Genomic DNA, 24,480 nt, shown 5'->3' with positions numbered 1-24,480 from the left:
GAGGTGGTCCTCTCTGTAGGCAGAGTAGGGTTTGCCCAGATGAATTTTAAATATTCAGACTCTCAGGAAAGGTGGTCTGACCTGCTTTGGGCTTGGAGTCAGCTCCTTCCCTCCTGACTGTCTTCCCCTGGACTAAATTCTTCTGCCATCTGAGAGCTCTGTGGACTTTCTTTTCCTTTCTTGTGGAAGCTCCATGTTATGGGCTTCTCCCTACCCCAGGGTGGTCACAGAGAACTGCTGTTCTATATGTGCTGCTATGGACACTACAGCCATTTCTAGAGCAGGACAGCCTCCTTCCCTTGTGGGGTCGAAGAACAGCCTCCCTGGAGAGGAAATGTAGCTTGGAGACAACTGGAGCTCCTGCATCTATGTTATGCTCCCAGGGGAATGTTCTAGTTCACCAGGGACAACATCCAGGTGTTTCACCCAAATCTAATGACCTCGTCGTTATGAGATAGGGAATGATTGGGAAGACAAGAATAGCCACAATTAAAATCAACACTTACATAATACTTGATAATTCATAAAGCAAATTTTAACTTACTTAATAAATACCCAATGCTCAGAATGAATTTCAAGGTGAAATACAGTATGCTGTGATTTGTTCTTGCAGCAATGGGATGGATTATCTTGAGTATGACCTATAAGGGCTAGATTAGCAGTCTTTCTACTCTGGCATGGTTTAGGACTTTAATTGTTTTAATCTTTTAACAGGGAGGAGGCAAGAGGAAACTCTCATATAATTCTGTAGATAATTTTTTTAGTTTAGTTTCATGGTTTAATGTAAAGCTAGGTCAGGCCCCTTCAAGATAGTGGAAGCAGATAGTAAAATGCAGAATGGCAATGTGAGGAAATATAGCAGAAATATAGCACTGAGTTCCTTCCATATGAATACAGAGAACAGATCTAGGCCAGGAACATGGCAGGGACTGGGTTTTCCTAATAATAGACTAGGATGGCACTTCCTGGAAAAAACTGGACAAGTGTCTTACCTCAATAGGTGAAAGGCAGAGTGGAGACCTGGGTGAGGAAAATGTGACCAACAGGGAAGTAATTAGCTTATTTTCTTTGAGGGAGTAGTTAAGAATAAAATATGGGTGCCTAAGTCTTGGGTTGTGGAAAGAACCTGACAGAGGTCAGATGAAAAAGAGAATAGGGCCTTTTGTAGGTAGAAAGAAAAGCCAGTGTTTATTGACTTAGAATCTATGATAATAGTAACAAAAATATCCAACTTGTGTTTAAAAGGTTGTTTTAATTTCAGCTGTTTTTATGAGGGGTTATCTGTGAGTTTTAAAATCAAAATGAAAGATATATTTGCTGTTTTCTAGGGATTAGGTTATGTTTTTTGTATAAAAGTATGTCAGGCATTAATTAGTTCAATAAATATTTATTGAGTATTTACAATCTGTCAGGCACTATTCTAGACTTGAATTATGTAACAGTGAACAATATGAAGTTTGGCTTGTTATCTATTTAGTAGTTTCAGTCACCCATGCTTTGATGATGGCTCCATCATCAAAAGACACCTCTTTGTCCTGAGCTGGCTTTCCTGATGCAGAAATCCTGGCTGGGACAAATTCACTTTTGTAGGACTAGCTTCTTGTATCCTTCATTTCAATTCACTGATATGAACATCAAGAGTGAATGTAGAGAATGTGAAGAGAAGGATGTGGCAAAATCAGATTGCAAAATAACAATATTAAATAAAAGAGAACCTTTATTGAATAGTCCCTATGTGCTAGATACTCTGATAAGTTTTACAAAATTATCTCATTGAAACCTCACAAGATTCATAGGAGGTAGTTGTTATCATTATCTATAATTTATCAGCAACTATTACCAGGATTGTACAGTTAGTAAGTGGTGGAATAGAATTAAAACCTGACATGCCATAGTTTTGCCTTTGGATAGCAGAGCAGAAGGATAAGTAGAAGATATTAAGAAAAGAAGGAAACTGTGCTTGGTTGGCCTGGAAATAAGATTTAGTTGGTCCATGAAAACTATCTTCAGATGCTTGCTGCCGTGCAGACATACACAAAATGTACCCCAACTTGGCTCCTACTGATTGTCAAAATTGCATCCTGGAAAAAGTATAAAGTGGATGTTATCAAACAATGGCCTTAGTCATTAACAAACAAAGTCTCAATAAAGCACTCTTACAATACCTCACAAGAGCAGTAAAACTTCCTGGTGAGCCCTGCAGGATGAACTTGTTGCAAAATATGTTTGCAGATTATACGTGAACTAATATTCTCAATAAAGCTGTTAGTTTAATACAGCAAAATGTTGGAGAATGTTCAATAAAAATAAAGTTTGACTTTTGAAATAACTGATCATCCTTTGTTAATCTTCATGAAGGTAATTAGATAGGCAGGCCAAATGTCTTTTAAGACTAATTTTGGATTATGGCAATAAAAACAAGTGAACAGCACATATGCATTAAAACAACTCCATTAGTTAAAAATATATTTGCTTCTAGTTTATTATATGCATTTTTACATAGTTGTGATTATTATAATATATCCAATTTTAATACTGGTATTACACCTAACATTTTATTGTGAGTACTTAATATATCCCTCCATTTAAAATAATCTTGTAATATTCATTATGTAGATGTAGCACAGTTTGCCTAACCATTTTTTCACTGAAGCTTTGACTTGGAGGAACCCTAGACCATGTATATTCCAACATTCAACTAGGTGGGAGGGTCATTTATCCTCTTCTTACATATTTCTACTGATAAGAAGACAGTGTATTTTGGGGTTTCTAACTTATTCAACACATATGTTTTTGAACACCACAACATAATCAGCATAATTGGATGGTTAAGACATAGAATTTTTCTGCCAATAACTATGGTACAATATGGGAGGTGATAACTGCCACAAAAGAACACAGTTTGTTGAGATTTCAGAGAATGGAGTAAGGAAAATTAATGGAGAGGGTGTAATATGAACTAGAATTAAAAGGGTACCAAAGTTTTAGAAAGTTAAAAGTGAAGGTTAAGGGTCTTTAGCTTCTTCCTGTGAAGGAGTAACTGGTACCAGATTAACTCTGCTGGTGTAAACAACTACATAATGGACAATATACATGAAATATTTGTTTCAGCTATTGGAAAACATACAGCACAGGACTGTAATTGCAAAGAGAAGGGAAACAAAGTGAGAAGAGAAACAATTAAAGAGCCCTACTGTCACCCAGCTTTTTGCCTTCACCTTTTGCCTTTCAAGATCCTAGACTTAGGAGGATCAGAGCACGATTGTCTTGCTGAGCTGAAAGGACAGAGATCAGAGTTTGGGGAGGCAGAGACTCTTCGAATTTGTGGGGTGGAAAAGGAGGGAGGTATGCAGAGAAAGATTCTAGAAACCTGTAAATGGATTCCCCGCAAGACTAACTGAATATTACTAGGAGCTGTAAATTAGTAACTACTGGAATTCATACAAAGTGGGAGATATTTGAGTTCCAATCAACCAGAATGCAGAAACCTCACTGGAAACTGGGAGCATTCAGTAGATGCTTCAGAAAGTCCACACCTTAGGAATAGTATTAAACTAACCCAAGAACAAAGGCTAGTCTAGAACCACTCTAACAAAATTTAAGGACAAATCTTGAAAAGATTGAACATCAATTATCTTAACTGTCTACCAATACACAGCCAAAACTTTGTAAAGAAAGACAATACAATTCAGACACTCAACAACAGAACATCCATAAAACAATTAGTAGAAACGTTAAGAAGCAGAGAAATGTGACCATTAGGCAGAGAAAGGATATCATGAGGCAGTACAGGACATCAACAAGATGGCAGAAAAGGAAACTCCAGATCTTCCTTCCAACATGGACACAAAGATTTAACAACAATATATGAATCAGTTACCTTTGTGAGAAATCCAGGAACCAGTTGAGATCCCTAGATGGGGATATCACTGTTAGACTTGGGGAATTCATGTTTTTCTGCTTCAGCTACTCATTGGGCGCCCTTTTTGTCACTCAATAAAAAGACAAATCCCTAACAATGTAAACAGGGAAAATCCATGCTTTACTTTATTAAAACTTAATAGGACCCAATGGAATGGGAGACCCTCCTACTCCCAGTTCGGTGAATAGATGTAATATCCTGCCTCACCTCTCCTGCTGGTGACTCAGAGACTAGCTTACAGCTTCTTCCTTCCCTGCTGGAGATTCAACTGCCCTGAGTCTGGGTGTAGTGACATCAATCTGCTCTTCAAGTGATTATGAAGAAGTGTATCTTCCATTGCTTATATTGGAGGAAGAAGAGTGGACGCTTGTTGGAATAAGCCATTTGTGGTTTTGCGAAAGTGATCACCTCAGATTTGAAAGTTTATGTTGTTGAGGTGTATTCCTGAGACTGGGTACAAATTTATGCCTAATCTTTTGAAGCCAGCAGACTGCAAACATGGATAAACAGAAAATAAATGCTTATATTTTTTCCTGACAATGGTAAAGGCTATTTTTGTAATAAACAAACAGAAAAAGATTCCTGCACTCTAGGCAAGTACAAAGCCAAACACATTGAAGCCCAGCAGGAAAATTTCTGGCATTCATTCACCTTCTCTGGGCTTAGCATGGCATGACTGGGAGGAAACCCCCCAAATCCTGACTTCTTCCTTGAGAGGGAAAGGAATAAAATGCATTTCCAATGTTCTGATTTTTTGGATAATACCAAGGGACTGGTTTCTGTCTTGCCTGAATCTAAGCACCGACAGGAATGGGATGTCAGGTTGAGGGCCATTGAGAACAAAGGAATCAACGTGGCTTCGTCTAGTACCAGAGCTTGCAGTACCACAGACAGACACTAAGTGGCACTACAGTACCACAGCTTTCTACAGCATCAGAGAAGCTGAAGTATTGCAGATAGACACAAGGAGATCGTTAGTAGGAACGGGCATACCTCTTTAGGAGATTATGTGTACAAACCCAGAGAGGATACATCCCCAGAAAAGGCTTTAGAGGTCTCTAGATTCTCTGGTTGGGCTGATGGAGAAAGTCTTTCTTGAATGAAACCAGACTGCAAAGACTGGGACAGGTAGCTGAATTTACATAGACTCCCAAAAGAAAATAAGACAACATACTTCTAAATATGATACAGAATTTAAAACACAAAAGCATAAAAAGTAGTTTTAAATTTATGTTAGTAGTTACAAATCTTTGTTAGTGAATACACATATAAAAAGAATCATTTTCTCTGGCCACAATGGGAGTAAATTAGAAATTCATAGTATCTGAGTATATATGTCAATATATAATTGACATATAACATTATATTAGTTATAATATAATGCTATATGCTGAGCATAATGTTAAATATTAAATATTGAACATAATGATTCAATATTTGTATATGTTGTGAAATGATCACCACAATAAGTCTAATTAGCATCCATCACCACATATAGCTGTAAATTTTTTTTCTTGTGATGAGAACTTTTAAGATCTATTCTCTCAGCAACTTTCAAATATACAATACAGTATTAACTATCACCACCAGCAACATACTTCTAAATAACCCTAGTGTAAAGAAAGAAATCACAGGGGAAATTAGGAAATATTTTAAATTAAATGATAAGAATTACATGGCATATAAAAATTTGGGCATTGCATTTGAAACAACATGGATGGACCTAAAGGTATCATGCTAAGTGAAATAAAGCAGGAAGTAAAAGACAAATACCATAGATTTCACTTATTTGTGGAATTTAAAAAACAAAACAAAATTAACAAAAAGCAATAGACTCATAGACACTGAGAAGTGACTGGTGGTTACCAAGGAGGGGTTGAGGTATAAAGGGCGAGGGGATAAAGGGGTACGAAAGTTCTCAATCATAATATAAGTTCGTCACGGTGATGGCAGTACAGCATGGAGAATATAGTCAATGATTTTATAACATCTTCCTGTGTTGACAGATAGCAACTGCACTAGTGGGGGTGAGGATTTAATAAATAGGTAATTGTTGAACTACTTTGTTGCATACTTGAAAAACACCATAAGACTATATATCAATGATACTTCAATAAAAAAAGATTGTATATCAATATTAATTCAATTGAAAGATTCAGGCATTGCAGCTAAAGCAGTGCTTAGCAGGAACTTTAAATACTTACATTGGAAAAGATAAAAAATTTAAAACCAATAATCTAAGCTTCTACCTTAAGAGGCTACCTAAAGAATAGCAAGATAAACTTGAAGAAATAGAACAAAGGAAATAAAAAGTGGACATCAATGAAATACAGAAGGAACCAACAATAGAGAAAAATCAATAAAACCAAAAATAACCTCTTTGAAAAAATCAATAAAATTGATATTCAGCTAGGTTAACCCAGATTAAGTACAAATTACCAATATGTAAAAGGAGACACTACTATAGACACCATAGATATTAACAGAATAAAAAGGCAATGTTGTGAACAATCATATGCCAATAAGTTTGATAATTTAAGTGAAATGGACAAATTATTTGAAAGATACCAATTACCAAAACTGGCACAAGAATTAATAAAAATCTGAATAACCATATATCTACAAAATAAATTAAGTTCACAAGTTAAAACTTTCCCACTATGAAAACTCCAGACCCAGATGGCTTACTGGCAAATTCTTTAAAATTGTACGTTAAGAAATAATACAGACCCTTAAGAAACTCTCTCAGAAGCTAGAGGAGAAGGGAACATTTCCTAATTTGTTTTGTGGGCCAGAATAATCCAGAATAATATCAAAATCTAACAAAGGCATTATAGAAAAAAAATCACAGATCAGTATCCCTCATGAACACAGACAGAAAAATATCCTTAACAAAATTTTAGCAAATTAATTCCAGCAGTATATAAATGTACTCATATATCATGATCAAGTGTGGCTTATTTTAGGAATGTAAGATTAGTTTAATATTAGAAAATGAATCAATGTATTCACCACGTTAAAGAACAAAAGAGAAAAATAAATGCAGAAAAAAATGTGAAGAATTTCATCGTGATAAAAACTCTGAGTACATTACTATCTTTATTTTGATGCATAAAATGACATGAGTATGTATACAGAAAATCCTAAGGAAACTACAAATACCAGAACTAATGAGTGGGTTTGACAATTTTTCAGAATACAAGGTTAATATACAAACGCTAACTTTGTGTCTATTAACTAGCAATAAAAAAATCAGAAAATAAAATTTAGTGTGCCTTTTAAAATAGCATCAAACACATGGTAAATATAACAAAAAGTGAGCAAGATGTATACAGAGAAAATGAGAAAACACTGAAATTATTTAGTATAATGAGAAATACACCATATTCATGGATTAGAAGATTCAATATTGTTAATATGTCAGTTCTTCCCAAATTGATCTATAGATTTAATGCAATCTCAAATAAAAAATTCCACCAGGATTTTTTGTTAGAAATTAGAAGAGACTTATAAAATTTGGAAATTATAAAATACATGGAAATCAAAGAATCTGAAATGGCTAGGACAATTTTGTAAAAGAAAACAAAATTGGAAAAAGCTACACTACCTGACCTCAAGGTTTATTATCAAGCTATAGTAATCAAAATAGTGTAGTATTAGCAAAAGATATATTATATATGGAACAAAGTAGGAGTATAGAAATTGATGAACATAAAATCTTCAATTGATTTTTGGCAAAGATGCCAAAAGTAATTCAATGGGATGAGGGGTGTCTTTTCAGCAAATGTTCTGGGACAACTGGGTAGATATAAAAACTTATTGAACAACTGTCCATATAGAAAAAAAATACTCAAACCAAATGCTTACCACACACAAAAATTAACTCAAAATATATTATAGCTCTAAAGGACAAATCTAAAGTGATAATGTTTCTAGAGGAAAACATAAGAGAGATGACTTGGAGTATGTAGGCAAAAATTTCTTAGCTGGGACACAGAAGACACTAAGTGTAAAAGAGAAAAATGATAAATTGGACTTTATCAAAGTAAACTTGTGCTCTTCAAGTGATACTATTAAAGAAAATGAAAAGGCAAGCCATAGATTAAGAGAAAATATTAACTATAAATATATTTGAAAAAGAACTTATATCTAGTACATACAAAAAACTCTTCCAACTTAGTAAGATGATAAAAAATGATAACATACACTCCTTTTCCATACTCTGATTGTGTCTAGGAGGAAGAGGGAGTTGGCAATGGACCCTTACTGTATTTTCTGACTGCCTCACTTGTATTACCCCTGAGGCCTCCTTTGTTCCTGAAGTAGGCTGGGGACATCCTGCTTCTAAGAACTAACCCTACAAGAAACAAAGGTATGAACAAAGCCAGATGGGGAACAGGATCATGCTTGGAACTCACTCTGGACAGAGAACAATACCTGGTATAGATTACAGATTAGGGGAAGGGAAGGCAAAATGGGGTGAGAATATGTAAGGAAGCTGGCAGGCTCTTGGTTTCTGTGTTGGCATGTCCAGTCTTTCTTCATCCCCTTCCTGGATAAAGGTGCCAGCGCCCCTGAAGTTTTCTCTACAAATAAGAGGTGGTGAAGCAGTGTGGTCGCCCCATTTCAGATTCTTGAGGGAAGCCAAAATGGTGTCCTTTGTCTCTCTGCTTTTGGTGGGCATCATGTTCCCTGCCCTCCAGGCCAAACAATTTACAAAATGCGAGCTGTCCCAGGTGCTGAGGGGCATGGATGGCTATGGAGGCATCACTCTCCCTGAATGTGAGTTCCCCCGCCCTTTGCTTCTTCCCGTTCTCCATCTGCTTCTGTCTTCACCCTCCTTTCCCTCCCCTTTTCTTCTCCTCTTTCACTCAATTATCGAATACTCATCTTCTTTGCCTATCTGTTTACTCTTTTATCACATTTATTCATATATCTTTCCTTTCTACCATGGTCTGATCCTTTTCGGAACTCTTCTTTCCATCTCATCAAAATGCTCTGTGACTCACCATATTTGGAGGTTGGCTGGAGAGCCTTTTCCTGTCTGGGAATACAGGTCCCCATTTATGCTGTGCCTAGACATCTTTGTGACACTTCTTTCTCATCATTCCCTCAGGGATCTGCACAATATTTCACATCAGTGGTTATGACACACAAACCATAGTCAATAATAGTGGCAGCACAGAATATGGACTCTTCCAGATCAATAATAAACTTTGGTGCAGGGATAACCAGAACCCTCAGTCAAGGAACATCTGTGATATCTCCTGTGACAGTGAGTAGCCTTTTTTTTTACCCTGTTTCTCTGCTTTTCTGGAGCTTACCTCTGGGATAACTTCCTTTTCGATGTCAAACCTCTAGCTTCACTGCTTTGGATGCCACATCAACTGTGGGACTTGGATTGATAGTACCAAGTAAGGAGTTGTTAGAATTTTTCATGATCACCAAATCCAGTTAGCAGTCCCCTGAAGTTAACAGGTAGATGATCTTTGCTGTCTGGGGATCTTGAAGGCTGATACCATACATTTTCAGAGTAAATTGGTTGATGGAGTTGACAGTTTCTTGAAGTTGAGATGCCCCAGAGAGGCGAAGGGAGTCCCTATCTAGGGGGAGGCATTACTGTTTTGGCTTTCTCATTTAGAAAGGCAACGGGCATAAGCCTCTGGTTCAGAGAAGGGCCAGACTACGGGATCCAGGGAAGAGGGAAACTCATTACCTTTCTTGGTAATACTTAGCTGTCTCACTCCTTTTCCTGTAACTCTTGCCAGAGCTCCTGGATGATGACCTTACTGATGACATGATGTGTGCCAAGAAGATCCTGGATAATGAGGGCATTGACTACTGGTGAATCCCTTTCCTATTTTCTACTTTCCCCTTCCCCTCCTTCTCAGCCCTTTAGGCCCAGCACCACCCCCTCTCTCCCTTTCCCCTGGTCATTTAATCTAGAATGTAGTCTCCTACACAAAACTCTTTGAGCAAACTCAGGTCTCAAAATTTTAAGCCTTTCAGACCACTCCTGTTGAGCGATTTTCCCAATAAAGTTTCCTTATTAGACGGCTGAGACCCAGGCCTTCCCTCACCTGGACTGGGACATCTAATTTTACTTGTTTAGTCCTAGACCCCAAAGTAAGCCCTTGGAACCATTGTACATCTTCTCTACTCTACAATTTTCTTGAAGTTTAAAAAAAGTGGGTCCTACCCCATTAGGTGGCTTAGTGTCCCTTGCCATTTGGCTAGGAAAGCCCTTCTGTAATTTCCATCCACACTCTTCTGCCTGAGCTCTCCTGGGAATGAAGCTAGAGGGAAGATTGAGCTGGAATCCAGTGAGCCAATGGCCTTGTCTCCTTTTCTGTTATCAGGCTGGCCCATAAACCACTCTGCTCTGAGAAGCTGGACCAGTGGCTCTGTGAGAAGTTGTGAGTGTCTGCTGTCTTTGCTGCTTCTTTGCCCACTTCGTGTCCCTGGAACTCCTCTTCCCTACAGCTACCTCAGTTTGCTTCTTTCCACCCCCTTGAAGCTCATTTGTCTCTGAGCCCTGGGCCCTGCAGTGACACCAATGGACACTTGAGGACTATGCTCCAGGGATGTGTGACTTTTTACTCTTGCTTAGTGCCCCTGGTGGAACTTTGACTACAGCAACAGATTCCACCTCTGTCCTGAATAAAGGGCCTGATTTCAAGTGGCTGGTTGTATTTTTTTCCTGGAGGGGAAGGGAGGAAATAGTGTGAGTGGGTAGACACAGAGGCCATAGGTCACGGCTGCCTCCCATTTCCATCTCTATTGAAGAGGAAATACTCTGAACAGAAAGATGGAGCTCATTTTCTATTCCAGCTCAATTTAACAAACACTTGATCACCTAGCATCTTCAAGGAACCACAAAGGAGATCCAGCATTGACTAGAAGGGTCTCTGCCCTCAAGGGCTAGTGGGAAAGATAATCAATTAATAGATTAATTAAGTTAAATAAGAAAGATATTGACTTGATAATAAAAAACATTAATAATTATAATACAAGGACTAGTGTCATCAGCATCATAAAAGAGGTTAGAAATGTTCCCTGAGCATCCATAAGAGGAAGGATAATTTATATAGGGGTGGGGGGCAGTGGGGAAAGGGATCAAGGAAGGATTCATGAAAAGCATGATGTGTAAGCTGGTGTTGAAGTTCGGGTGGGTTTTGATAGGTGGAGATGTGAGATGGGAAAAGGGCAGCAAGGGGAGGGGCTCCAGGAATCTGAACGGGATGACTTGAGGAGGTTGAGAGATCTGGCCCTTGAAATAAGGAGATACCTTCACAAAGAGCTGTGAGAGGGATGCCCTCTGGGAACCAGAGATAAGAACAACCCTCACAGTCAGCTCAGAAACAGAAGAACCTGCACACCTGGGGCCTTTGGGTTTGGACGCTGTACTCCTCCTTGCTGCTTCGCTTGCTTTTAAGTAGGACGTTTGCAGAACATTATTTATTCTAATGATTATGGGAAATGTGACAGAAAGGACATTAAGAGCTTTGGGTCATCAATCCTGTTTCTGCTCCTCACTGACGGTCCCCACCTGGGCAAGTCAGCTTAGTTCTTTGGGAGTCAATTTCCTCGTCTTAAAATGAAGGTTTTCTCTAGTGGTTTTTCTGAGCTACCTTCTGGCTTTGTTAATCCAGCATTCCCGAAGTCCAGCATGACTGCCACATGTCTGATTAACTGAGGTCTCCTTGAGTGCCTGTTCTTCTGCCTTTTCCCAAGATGTCCAATACACTGATTACACTCCTACCACCTCCTATGCCTGCTGCGGGTTTAGGAGTCAAACCTTACTTCCTTTGTCTCAGAGACAACAGCTGCTACCAAATAAAACCTCCATGGCCTGTTTAGGGATGTATAGGGCCAGGCAAGGGATGGAGAGGCCATCCCTCCCCTATGCTTAATGATAAACTTGCAGGAAATACAATATTCATCATATGATTGCGGCATGCATTAAAACACAATGTGCTGCATCTCCCAGGGTTATTGCGTGTTACCCCTTTCTTAATTATGGAACAAAAGGTTTTCCCCCAAGTCTACAGGGTTTTAGGAGTAACCCCTGTGTATGGGTGTGTATGGGAGTGCAGGTTGGAGGGCCATTCCTCCCAATGAGCTCACAAATCTACTTCTTACTTTTTACCCTGCCTCAGTTATGCCCTCAGGATGTCATATGCTCTAACAAATACAAGGGACCAGTGTTTGGTGGTGGCCAGAACAGAAATGCAACTAAAGCTGGGTCAGATAGGTTGACTTACACTTTGTGCAAAGACAAAAGCAAGAGAGGGAGAGGCAAAAAAGGGAGGGGTAGAAAGGACAAGAAATATTTCTTATTGTGAAATAATTGGCATACATCACTGCATAAGTTTAAGGTGGACAGTGTGATGGTTTGATTTACATACATTGTGAAATGGTTATCACAATAGGTTCAGCTAAGACCCATCATCTCATATGGAGGCAATATAAGGAAAAGAAAGAAGAAAAGAAAAAAACATTTCTCCTTGTGATGAGAAACCCCTGTTAACTTCCCTATGCATCACACAGCAGTGGTAGCTGGGCTTATCTGGTACATTGCACCCCTAGCACTTATTTATCTTATAACTGGAAATTCGCACCTTTTGACCCTCTTCCTCCACTTCCCTCTTCCCCACTCCCAGCCCCTCTGTACCCCAAGGTCTTTTCTACGAACTTGGGTCTTTGTTCTTGTTGTTTTAGATTCCACCTGGGGGTGAGATCATACAGTGTTTGTCTTTCTCTGTCTGATTTCTTGTACTAAGCATAATGCCTTCAAGTCTGTCCATGCCGTTGCAAATGGTAAGATTTCCTCATTTTTTTATGTCTGAATAATATTCCACCACATGTATATACACCAGATTTTTGTTATCCATTCACCCGTCAGTGGACACTTAGGTTGCTTCTGTGTCTTGGCTTTTGTAAATAAGGCTGCCATGCAGTTCGAATTAGTGTTTTTATCTCGCTAAGGTAAACTCCCCCAGAGTGGAATTGCTGGATCAGATGGAAGCTGTATTGTTGCTGTTTTGAGGACATTCCATACTGTCTCTCTGAGGATCTTCCTGTGCAGGGACTAGGCCCCCGGTGTGGGTGTCTTCTGCTCTGCGGAGGTTTCCCCAACCAGCCTGATGGGGGCAGGGCACTGGGGTCAGAGGAACTAACCAAAAAGAATGAATGCAGGGATAGCAGAGTGGCTATGGCTCTTCATGCCTCCTCTCCCTTCTCACAACTTTTCCTTCCATTAGGAGGTGGCAGCGGGGACTGGGCTAGACGGGAAGCCAGGGCCTCCTGGCCAGCATCTTGCTCAGAGCCGCCTTCACCTCCCGGTTCTTCAGACTGTAGATGAGGGGGTTTAGCAGCGGGGTCACCACACTGTACTGCACGGAGAGCACTTGCTCCAGGACTGAGCCTGATGCAGGAGTCATGTACCTTGAAAGGAATTACACAGAGGACTGTACTGAGCTCAGGCCAATGGCCGAAGCACTGCTGGCAGCCACACTCCATCCCATCCCAGGGACTCGGCAGCGAGGGTCCTCAGAGCTGAGATGACTATCACTGGCAGCAGGGCCAGGAGATGACTGCATGGTCAGGGACAGCAGTTGGCCTTCTCACATTTCGGCCTTCAAATGCCTCCGAACAGAGGGGTCTTGTGCGGAGCTTCATAGGAGCTGCCCTGAGGAGGAAGGGAGCTCTGCGGCATCTCAAAGGCGGCAGGTTAGGACAGAGCTAACAGCGGCGTGGCGCCTCTCCATAGCACTGCATACTCTTGCAAACATCTTTCTTTACTAGTTATGATAATAGTATGAAGATATTTTTCTCTTATTTTCCTTATAGATACAATGGCATATTCTCATCTTGTGATGATCACTCCTTGCAAACTGTGTGCTTAGGCCGATAATGCTGTCACAGTTCCCCACATTTATGGCTCTGGGAGTTGCCCTCAGAATCACAGCACATTATTTATTTTATTTTATTGTCTTTTTTAAAATTTTACTATCATTAATCTACAACTACATGAAAAACACTATGTTTACTAGGCTCCCTCCCTCACCAAGTCCCCCCCCCACTACAGTCACTGTCCATCAGCGTAGCAAGATGCTGTATAATCACCACCTGTCTTCTCTCCTGTCTTCCCTGTGTTGCACAGCCCTCCCCGTAACCCCCCACAACACTATACATGCTAATCTCAATGCCCCCTTTCTTTTTCTCCACCCTTATCCCTCCCTTCTCACCCATCATCCCCAGGCCCTTTCCCTTTGGTAACTGTTAGTCCATTCTTGGGTTCTGTTATTCTGCCACAGCACATTATTTTTATAATGCTTAGTGGAACAAACATTTGCCCTTTTAAGTGCATTTTTCTTTGGCTTAGAAAAGAGACCAAACTTGGCAAACAAAGGGAAAAATTTTAAAAATGTGTTAAGCACAATATATGAATCCAAAATAATAAGATTAAATTTTTGGATGCATCTTGTTACCTGTCACTGAAAATACTTACCAAAGAAGCATTGCAATGCTACTGTCATCACTGAATGTTCTCTGTGCATCCTGGTGTGTTTGGTTAGAAAAGATATTCATTTTCAACTGTCATTCTTTTTCATCTAATTCATCTCTCCTGGCATTTCTGTGGAGTCGGTAGGAGAAATCTTATTGCCCTCCTATGGCCTAAGGAAACTGACACGGAGAGAGAAGAGCTCTCCTGGACCACCCCTTATCATCCTTTCCCACCCCTCACTTCTCTCTAAGTCACAAGCAGGTGAGAAAACCCATCTCCAGTTCACTAGTAGAGGCAACAGACCATTAATCATCCTGTCTCCTGGTAAGGGAGGCCTCGTCAGCTAGAGCTGTTTATGTTCGACAGAGCATGGTAGGAAAGAGCATGAGGTTTGAAATCAGTGAGACATGGTTTATGTTGTGGCCCCATTAGTAGCTTGTTCTGGGACCTTTGAGAAATCACCTTGTTACTCCTGAAACTCAGGTTCCACATTTGAAAATGGGGTTAATACTGTTTCTCCTGTAGTGTGCTGCATACTGAAATTGAGCTTGGCCATGTAAAGGAGCTAGTGTAAAGTAGGTGCCTAATAAGTAGCTACAGCACAAATAAGCTTTGAAGACATCATGTTCCTATAGGAAAGAAGGGTGGCACCTGTTTCATGGGTGATACATCTTATATTATTTTTTATTTAGCACTGAATAAAAATCTACCAAAGATCTCCGATTTCCTCTTGAGATCCCCCAAATCATACGTTAATAAAGTAGGTCAAAGCTTTAGTTCTCACATCAGATCATTTTTTCAGTTAGACACCTGAGGCTTTAGAAAGAAAATGAAATTGTAATAATTAGACCACAGCAGAGCCAGAACTGGAACCTAGGCCTTCTGAATTCCAGTTCAGTTACTTTCCTGCTACTTTGAAATGCTCTTTTTTATAGACCAAGGCTACTTTAGGGTAAGGAATAGCCTACATTTACAGTCAGCAGGTTGTTAGTACAACATACCTGAAAAATTCCTGAACCGTAAAAGATGGTGACCACAAGAAAATGAGAAGAGCAGGTGGAGAAAATCTTGCTCCAGCCCACGGCGGAGTTGGCGCCCAGAGCTGTCATGATGATGTGGGTGTAGGAACCCAGCAACAGGACAAGGGTGCCAAGGCCCAGGACCGCCATGGTGGTCAGGATGGAGGCAACACTGACGGAGGTGTCTGAACAGGCCAGCAGGAGCACAGGAGGAAGCTCATAGGTGAAAATACAGACGAGGTTGGGGCTACAGAAGTGCTGCTGAGCCGGGAGGATGGTGCTCACCAGGCTGGTCCCCATTCCTATGGCCCAGGATGCTCCCACCAGGCCATTACAGACCTTTCTGTTCATAGCCACCACATACAGCAGTGGGTGGCACACAGCCTGGAACCAGTCGTAGGCCATGACCGAAAGGAGGCAAGCTTCAGTGGCCCCAGAAAAGAAGACCAGGGAGATCTGTGTGAAACACTCGAGGAGGGTTGTAGTCTTCCACTTGAAAAGAAGGTCCTGTAGCAGCTTAGGTACAATGACTGAGGAATAGAAAGCATCCAGGAAGGAGAGGTGACTCAGGAAGAAGTACATGGGCGTGTGGAGGTGGGAATCAGCCCTGACCACCAGCAGCATTGTCAGGTTCCCCATGAGGGTCAAGAGGTAAACCGCCAGGAAGAGCACAGAGAGCCCAGCCTGGACCTGAGGGTTGTTGGACAGTCCTTGGAGAACAAACGTGGGGACAGTGGTCACGTTGCCAAGTTCCATGGAGCCGTCAGGTTCCCTCTTAGAGGGACAGGAGCGGAAGGGAACACTCAAATGGGTGATGAGTGTCAGAGCAGGCCTGGGCATGAGGCAGTGTGGGTAAAGATTCCTGGCTGACCCAGGACACTCCCTGGGACAGAGGTCCCCCAGCCAGGTCAGACTGCCGCAGCCCTTCCCAGCTCAAGGCAGTGACCTGTCGGCCGAGGTGGGGAGGTGGGAAGGAAGAGCGTAGAGAATCAGACCCGGAAAGGAGGGAAGAGAGCAGGAGTATCCAACTGGAGATGGAAAGGGAGGGTTTGGGGACAGGCTCCAGAGCACTGAGAAGCACTGTGTTCAGTTCCAAGAGGAACAGAGCTCAAACCACTGGAGGGGTGACTGGCATGGTGAGTCAGCAAACAACCTCTGGCTGACCGTCAGGTGGTCAGGCCGTGATGGATGTTTGAGGACTGGTGAGGGTGCTGTGAGACCTGGTGATGGGGCCAGAGCCTTCTCTGCCACTGTCAGCTTGCGAGGATATCACCTGAGTTTCTCATCTAAAAAAAGATCTGGGAAAACTAAATATTTTCCAAGGTCCACTCCAGCTTATAAATTCTAATGACTGGGGGAGAATCTTCCTTGGGTAGCTCTGGAACTACAGGGAAACCCCTTCTTCTCTTCTCTAAAAGCCCAAGCAGAAGTGGCACATGTGCGGGCTGGTTTCATGGAAGCCAGGCAGGAGGAAGCCCTCAGAGCGGAGAGGAGGGCGGTCAGTTCCTCCAAGGCCTTCCCATTCCGGGGCTTCTGTGAATCTATAATGCCCACTGTTTGCACTACAATCTCAGTACTTAACAGGAGAGTCCACAAAGACTGTGCTGTTCCCTGAGTTGGTACCAGCAGATTTGGATAAAGCCAAGTCAGACCTGGGCCATATTCTGTGCATCGCAAGGATGGTAAAAGCCCAGAACACCTGGAAAAATGGACAGTGATAGAGTTCAGAGCAGAGAAGGGGAAAGTGGTCACCCCTCCCTCCTTGGTGGGTAACTCAGGAGGGTGATAAACAGGATCTAACCTCTAGTCATGGCTTGTGCATTCACGGGTTCCCAGAGTGGACAGTTTTAGGGGCAGATGTGTATGAATGAGAAGGAGATTTGTCTTCACCTGGGCTCCCTCGGCCAACGAGAGATGCTCTCAGTGGAGGATACCTGAGCGGCATCCTTTCCAGCACTGGAGCAAAAGCCACAGGTGTGACCAGGGCTGTGTGGGCTCCCCTCAGCTCTGTCCTTCCAGTAGAAGATGCCGAGGTGGGACTTCTGAGCAAGGAACCATCCCTACAGTCTTTCTGCCCAATGGGAGGCCTTCTTGACTCTGCCTCCCAAATAACAAAGGACAGAGGGACTTGATCTCAGCTCCAGACCATGGAGAGTGAGAGGAGGTCCCTGGAGAGGCCCCTACACAGGAGGTCTGCTCTGAATCTGAATGATTCTCCAGGGCCAATTATTCCTCCCCTGTATCAGTCATGTTCCATCTGGTTGCATCACACAAGAGGGGCCCTCGGGTGGCCAATAATTTCTAAAGATAACACTATAGAGCTCTAAAGGATTCCTAGTTCTAAAACCTGGAATTTCCTCCCTCCATCATGTGCTTCCTTCTCATTTTGTTATCTTTAAATTGCATTTATGATTATAAAAATAAGGTGGCAAAAGATAGAATATGAAAATTGTAAACTTTAAAAATGGAAACAAGTTTTTAGAGATATTTTAATGATAAAAGAAAGTAAAAATTGATCATGTCATCCAAAATTAATCCTTTTATTCATTGCAATTCAAATAAAATGCAAATAGATTAAAAACTTTAGAAAAATTTTTAATTGTGGCAAAGCCTTTTATTATGGACACATTTAAACATAGACAGAAATAGAAAGAAGAGTGTAATAACCATTCTGTATCCATCATCCAGCATCAACAATTATCACCTCAGGGACCACTTGGGGTTGAAAAAAGGTGGTCTCTTCATTACATGAAAAGTCATGTGTCTAAAATATGGGTACACTCTAATACTGAAAGGTAGAAGGGAAGGACAGTACTGAAGAGCAATTATTTGTCTTTGCCATGGATGAAGACTGAATGGTGGTTGATTGAATAAGTCCCTAGGAGACAACAGAGCAACAATGTAGAAGGAACTTGTCTGTGCACTCTGAGCCTTGCACTCTGGACCATCCGAACATCTCTGGACTTAGAGAAAAACAATCTTTATTTGTTTACTTTCTTTTGTTGAGATCCCTTCTTTAACAACTTAGCTTTTATCTTCCTAAAATAGACTTCTTAGCTGACATAAACTACCTCCAACTTCCCACCTCTGAAAATAAGGTTGCAATAAGCTTCTTTTCTTTGCCTTTAGTAACATGTGTTTGAGTTTATACATCAGGTGCTCTCTGAACTACAAAGGGTCAAAGGAAGTCTTCTCATTGTACACTGACAAAGGGGGAAGGCAAAACATTATTCACAGCACCATGAACCGCGTACTCAGAGACAGATCTGTGTGTTATAGAAATACCATAATTCCCAGTCATCCTTGGCTCCTTGTGTAACTTCACACAGGTTATCAGTTACAGGCTCATACACATGTGATGCTTGGTAGACTTCAGGATTTCTAGTGCATCATCGCAAAATATATTTTGATGTACCAAAGAAGCAAGCCTTACTTCTTGGTGTTTTAAACACAACTAATTTGCTCTTGATAGCATTTAGCATTTGGGGGAGTCTCCCAGTTCTCTAAAGGATAAAAGCAGAGAGGACACTCAGTGTAAACATACACAGAAGCCGTGCTGTAAAGGTGTAAAGATGCCTTCTGCTCCTTCACACTGTGCACAAATTATGTGAATTATGTTGCCTATCTCTTGGCCTATCGCCTAGCTATCCTGCCATGTTCTGCTCTGTTGGTCAAACTCTGAAAGGCTTTGCTTCCAAGCAGATATTCTGCAGGGTTGCCTGCAGTCTGTGAAAAAGGCACAAATAGATGATGAAGACTTTGGGGTGGTGGAAAGAGTGTCTTTAACTAGATGACTCCCTGAATGTTAACGTCATAGAGAGATCCTGGCGCAGAAAGTAACCTTCAGTGTTTTAAATGGATAGTCAGATGAAAACGTGACATCCAGAAAAAACACACCACCTTCCTGTACAGACCCAGGTGGACCAAATATAGTCAATCATCTCCATTCATACATGTTGTCTCCCTCAGGCCAGCACTGCACTTAGGAGGGGTTATTTACTGTGATATCATATGAGCCAAGCATACAGCACCCACTGCATACATGTTTGATAAACAATAAACAGCCCTTGAAAAAGGATACTGACAAACAATAACCTAAGAGAACATGGCAGCACTGTATGTCACACATCTGTTCATTCTAGATTCACCTGGTTATTGAGGTGGTCAATTGTGTTTGCTAATGGACTTTGTGCAAAAAGCCCAGGCTTCTCACACGTTTATGAAAGGAGATGGTTTTGGAACTTGGGGTGAGGCGCCTCTGAGGTTACAGATACTGGGAGAGACAGGCATTGTCTTTTCTGATAATTATATTTTAAAGAGATGGTTTTTAGGTCCTTTAAAAAGATTACGGGGCAGTAAAGCTGGAAAGAGGCTTACTTAACTTCTTAAAAGATTTATATGCATTTCAAAGCAACAAGGAAAGAACTTAAAATGACAAGTTTTCTGAAGTAAATGCTGTAAAAAAAGGGATGGGGGAGAGAAGTCTCTTCCCTTATTTTTCAATGGGGAGAACGAGTATCTTATTTTTAATTTGCATTTGCCCTTACATTATCCAACATACCACCTCTTGTTGGAAAGACTCATTTCTCCACTGGGTTTCCTTTGTACCTTAAAAAACTTACTGGGCTATATTTATGTGGTCTATTTATGGATTCTCTATTCTGATTCACTGACCCACATATCTATTCCTGTGTTATCCTTTTGCAGATACAACAGTGTCTTGAACAGTGTAACTTTATATAGTCAGCTCTGAAATTGGGTAATGTAAGTTGACCACCTTGGTTCTTCACTGGAATTATTTTGGCTATTTTAGAACCTTTGTTTTTCCAACCTGTTGCCAGTTTCTGCTGGCTAAGGTTGTGAACCCCTTGCCCGGCTGCATGGGGACAGCTCCCGTCGCCTCTGGCTGGCTTTGGTGAGTCCCCTGCTTAAGCGGGATCCTTTTGTTCTGTGGGGAGAGGGGACTGGGCCCCAGAGGGTTTGGCAGCGGCTGCTCCCCAGTCCAAGCCGGCACCAGGGGAGGGCTTTCCTTGGCTTCTTCCCTGTCCTCCTGTGAGAGCCGGGTGGGGTCCCTGGAGGAACAAACCACTAGAAGGGGGACCCACCCTGTGACTACAGCCCTCAGCAGCCCCACGGCCTCACACTGGTGCACATTCAGCATCTATCCACTTGTCAACAGTTCTAGTTTAATCTCCCTACTGGTTTATATGACATCTGGCAGCTTCTGTCCTAGGTAAGCACATGCCTACAAGATACCAATTTCCCCAGATTTCTGAATGGCCGTCTGCCCTGTAACAGCTTTCTGATGGTCCAGTATAAGTTGCTGGTTTTTAGTCTATGTCCAGTGTTTTTTTGTTGTAAGAGTGGGTGTGGTATCACTCCATCCCTCTGCATCTCTGGGCTGAGACCAAAGGTCTGAGTTTTTAAATAAGAAAATCATGGCTCTTGGTTCCAGAATGTCATATTGCACTGCACTTGAATCTCTTCAAATGCCCTCACTGTTTTGATTTGTTTATCCTATGGTGGTTTTAGGTCCATGTCTATCTCCTTCGACATTTTTATGTGTTGTTTTGATTTTCCTATTTGATGTTTACTTGTCTGTCTCTCTGTACTGTTTTGGTTGGCTCGCGTGGCTGAAGCCTGGCTGTTGGAGTCCCTTCAGCGACAACAGTCTCATGAGAGAAGGGGGTCTCCACCTGGGGACCTGTAGTGTAGAGGCACGTTGCTCGACTCACTTCTGGACCCAGACATCTGCACTCCAGTCCCTGCATGCTTTCCTACCCTCGGGAGGGAAGAAAGCTCTGTACCAGTTCTGCCCCATATGCTTGGCAATCAGATGGAAAGATTCATTTGGATGGGGTAATACCAAGCTTTCCCCCACAGGTCCATCACCTGCATGCTGATGTTCCCAGGAACATCCACGTGCAGCCCCCGACAGAAGGGCCTGCAGGCTGTCCTCCTACCAGGACGCCCCCGGGTCTGATGTCTTCGTCTGCCGTTCTGCTCAGGAAAGCTAGGGTCTTCGAACTTGGCACTAGAGAGTATGGGGAGACATGTTCCAGCTGCCAACTCTGTACATTTTTAGATACAGTGACACACTGGATATATTAATGGTCAGCCGGGCTGTGCCTCCAGTTGATTTTGCACATCACTGGCCTAATCCATTAAGTGTTGATCTTGTTGCATGCTCAGAGAGAGAAGCCTGTTGCTTTCACTTACAAATTCTTGTGGGAACTTCAGTCATGTCCTCGAGTACTTATAATGTAATCTTTCTCCAGAAAAAATTTCCCCAAGCCCAGATATTTTCTATTTTCCCCTTCCCAAAACCACCAGTTTTCTCTTCAGTTATGGGTATAGGGCAAAATAATCCTTGCTCATTCAGACTTTACTGCATGACCACCTGATCATTCCTCCCAATGCCTCATGAGAAAACATCCCTGCCAGTTGAGCCGGGCCTCCCTGCTGACCCCGTGCTCTCTATCCCACTCCCACTAAGCTGCAAATCCCTAAGAGCGAGAAGCTTTATGGTGCGGATGGTGAGAGTCACACAGGTTTCCTTTAATAAAGAAGACTCAAAGGCTCCAAACTGACAATTTTCGCAGATCTGTGATTTGCCAGAAAAGGATACAATATAGCAACAGTATTAAAATATGGAGGCCCCACAGCCAAAGGCTACCTCACAGCAAGAGGTCCAGAGAGGACTGGAGGGAGCTCAGCTGCCTTCCCTCTGCAGGGCCACCCACCCCTGCTTTCTAACTTGGTTAGAAAACATGAAGACTTGAGTGAGACACATCAGAACCAGGAGCTCAGACGTACCTGGGTGTGTGGGACAGGCTGCTTCCTTGACTGGTCTGGTAAACTAGCTGCTGCCCCTCGAAACACCTCTGCAGGGGCAGCAGCCTCCGGAAGATCCAGGGTGAGCCCAAACACTCCCCCTGGAGCTTGCTCAAGGTCTCCTCCACTCAGCGGTGTCCACGGGTGGGGACGCGGCCCCTTTGTCTAGAATCCTCTGTAGCCATTGCAGCAGGGGCTCATCAGGGAGCTGCTTTTAACACACTACAAAATGTCTCAACTCTTTCACTCAACAGCCTTTTACTTTCATGGTTTCTCACCCTCCATTGTCCCCTTGTCCCACTGAATTTTCTTTTTAGTAGTAACTCGTCTAGCAGGTGTACAGCTAATTTCAGGTATGGTTGCCAGCTTGGCCAGAGAGGGTGAAGCTCACCCAAAGGAGATTCTGAGCTTTTATTTTTGCTTATATTCAGTTTGCTCATGGAACTGAGTTTTAGAGAACTTGCATCAGTTTGAAATTTCCTGCTAATCCATTTTGCTGGATTCCAAGGCTTAGGTTGTATCAATTTTAGATCCCACCAGAAACGTTATTATGAGTAGCTGACTTAAAATCATGAGCTACATCAAACCAGGGGTGACTTGGCAACCATCCGGCACTGATGATTCATTTTCACCTCTGCATCAGAATCACACTGGGCTGTCCCTGCTGAATTTTAAGGATGCTATTATCTACATGGATTGTGTCACCTCATGTGTGCAATATCTCTGATGAGATCTCATTTCTGTAGAAGCCACAGGCATTTTGCCACCATCATCTGGAGGACCTTACAGTTTTGATGTGAGTCTATTAATCTTCTGTTGTCTTATAAGGGTCAGAATGAAAAATTCATATATATTCTCTTACTGTATCTTTCAAAATCTTGCCCCGAGTCTCAGTTGTGTCCAAGGGACCAGGATGGTGGGCAGCACAAGTGAGTGGTGGTGCTGGACTTAGAATCATTTTGAAGCCTAATTGATGGGGCTAGGTGGTAGGTCATGTCCTATGTGAAGACTCCTGCATGACTAGCAGTTAGGCTAACTAACCAGTCTTCTGCCTTTGTTTGCACTCAACTACCTGATCCCAGGTAGACTGTTGAAAAAATTTTAATACTACTTTTCACAGAGTACCTGTTTCTGGCCATTCTACTCTTGCCAGCAATCTATGACCCCATACTAACCCATGAGAGGCGCTTGATTCTGATCACAGCACCAAACGCATGCGTCCAAGCTTCAGCTCATCTTACCCAACCCCAGGTGACCTGCGAGCCTGGACAGACAGGGCGCTGTCCCCTCTTGCATGCCTGCAGGACTTGGATCCGGGGAGGTAGAAGCGTGCGCACTGGGGAATTTCCTTTTGAGGGTCCTGCATGGGTAATCGTACTTGCTAAGGAAAGTAAGCATTTTACAGGGAATCTTTAGAGGTAACGTAAAATGATAAATTCATTCCATTCTCATTAAGACTTATACAGTTTAACATATTTGAAGGAATTAGGATTATCAAGGTATTCTGAATATCGCTTCCCTTCTTCCACCTTCACGGGCAAGGGGACCTGGCCACAGTTTTCCTGATGGGCTCAGGTCTCACATTAAAAGAATATTTCTGGAGTATCTTCTATTCCTGATAATCTTTTTTTTTTTTTTTTTTTTATTGAAGGGTAGTTGACAACAGTATTGCATTACATTAGTTTCAGGTGTACAACACAGTGATTCAACATTTATATACATGATAATTCTAGGTACCAGGTATCACCATACCAAGCTGTTACAATATTTTGACTATATTCCTTATGCTATACATTACATCCCGGTTACTTATTTATTTTACAATTGGAAGTGTGTTTATATATATATATATATATTTTGTGAGGGCATCTCTCATATTTATTGATCAAATAGTTGTTTACCACAATAAATTTCTGTATAGGGGAGTCAATGCTCAATGCACAATCATTAATCCACCCCAAGCCTAATTTTCATCAGTCTCCAATCTTCTGATGCATAACGAACAAATTCTTACATGGAGTACAAATTCTTACATAGTGAATAAGTTACATGGTGAACAGTGCAAGGGCAGTCATCACAGAAGCTTTCGGTTTTGTTCATGCATTATGAACTATACACAGTCAGTTCAAATATGAATATTCATTTGATTTTTAAACTTGATGAGAATCTTTTTTTTAACCTAACCTGCGTGCATC

At 41.8% G+C, this 24,480-nt stretch overlaps 2 protein-coding genes across 2 annotated transcripts; one reads left to right on the top strand and one right to left on the bottom strand.

The window, feature by feature from the left end:
• Window positions 1-8,566: 8,566 nt before the first annotated feature.
• On the top strand, window positions 8,567-10,582 carry LALBA (lactalbumin alpha). Its single transcript, XM_036890304.2, has 4 exons — window positions 8,567-8,704; window positions 9,039-9,197; window positions 9,691-9,766; window positions 10,282-10,582. The coding sequence occupies exons 1-4, from the start codon at window positions 8,572-8,574 to the stop codon at window positions 10,340-10,342; spliced, it is 429 nt and encodes a 142-aa protein (XP_036746199.1). The 5' UTR covers window positions 8,567-8,571; the 3' UTR covers window positions 10,343-10,582.
• A 2,624-nt stretch (window positions 10,583-13,206) lies between these two features.
• Window positions 13,207-16,207, bottom strand: LOC118915057 (olfactory receptor 8S1-like). The gene is made up of 3 exons (XM_036890463.2): window positions 15,451-16,207; window positions 14,895-14,910; window positions 13,207-13,369 (listed from the first exon to the last, which is right to left on the bottom strand). The coding sequence occupies exons 1-3, from the start codon at window positions 16,205-16,207 to the stop codon at window positions 13,207-13,209; spliced, it is 936 nt and encodes a 311-aa protein (XP_036746358.2).
• Window positions 16,208-24,480: the final 8,273 nt, after the last annotated feature.

Source organism: Manis pentadactyla, chromosome 10, assembly GCF_030020395.1.
Source record: "Manis pentadactyla isolate mManPen7 chromosome 10, mManPen7.hap1, whole genome shotgun sequence".
Taxonomy (NCBI): domain Eukaryota; kingdom Metazoa; phylum Chordata; class Mammalia; order Pholidota; family Manidae; genus Manis; species Manis pentadactyla.
The sequence above is the reverse complement of the archived record's forward strand: the minus strand, read 5'-3'. Positions and strand labels throughout refer to the sequence as shown.

Coding starts and splice junctions, on each gene's coding strand:
- LALBA (XM_036890304.2), top strand. CDS start 8,572: ATGGTGTCCTTTGTCTCTCTGCTTTTGGTGGGCATCATGTTCCCTGCC. Junction 9,198..9,690: donor CTGTGATATCTCCTGTGACA/GTGAGTAGCCTT, acceptor AACTCTTGCCAG/AGCTCCTGGATGATGACCTT. Junction 9,767..10,281: donor AATGAGGGCATTGACTACTG/GTGAATCCCTTT, acceptor TTCTGTTATCAG/GCTGGCCCATAAACCACTCT.
- LOC118915057 (XM_036890463.2), bottom strand. CDS start 16,207: ATGGAACTTGGCAACGTGACCACTGTCCCCACGTTTGTTCTCCAAGGA.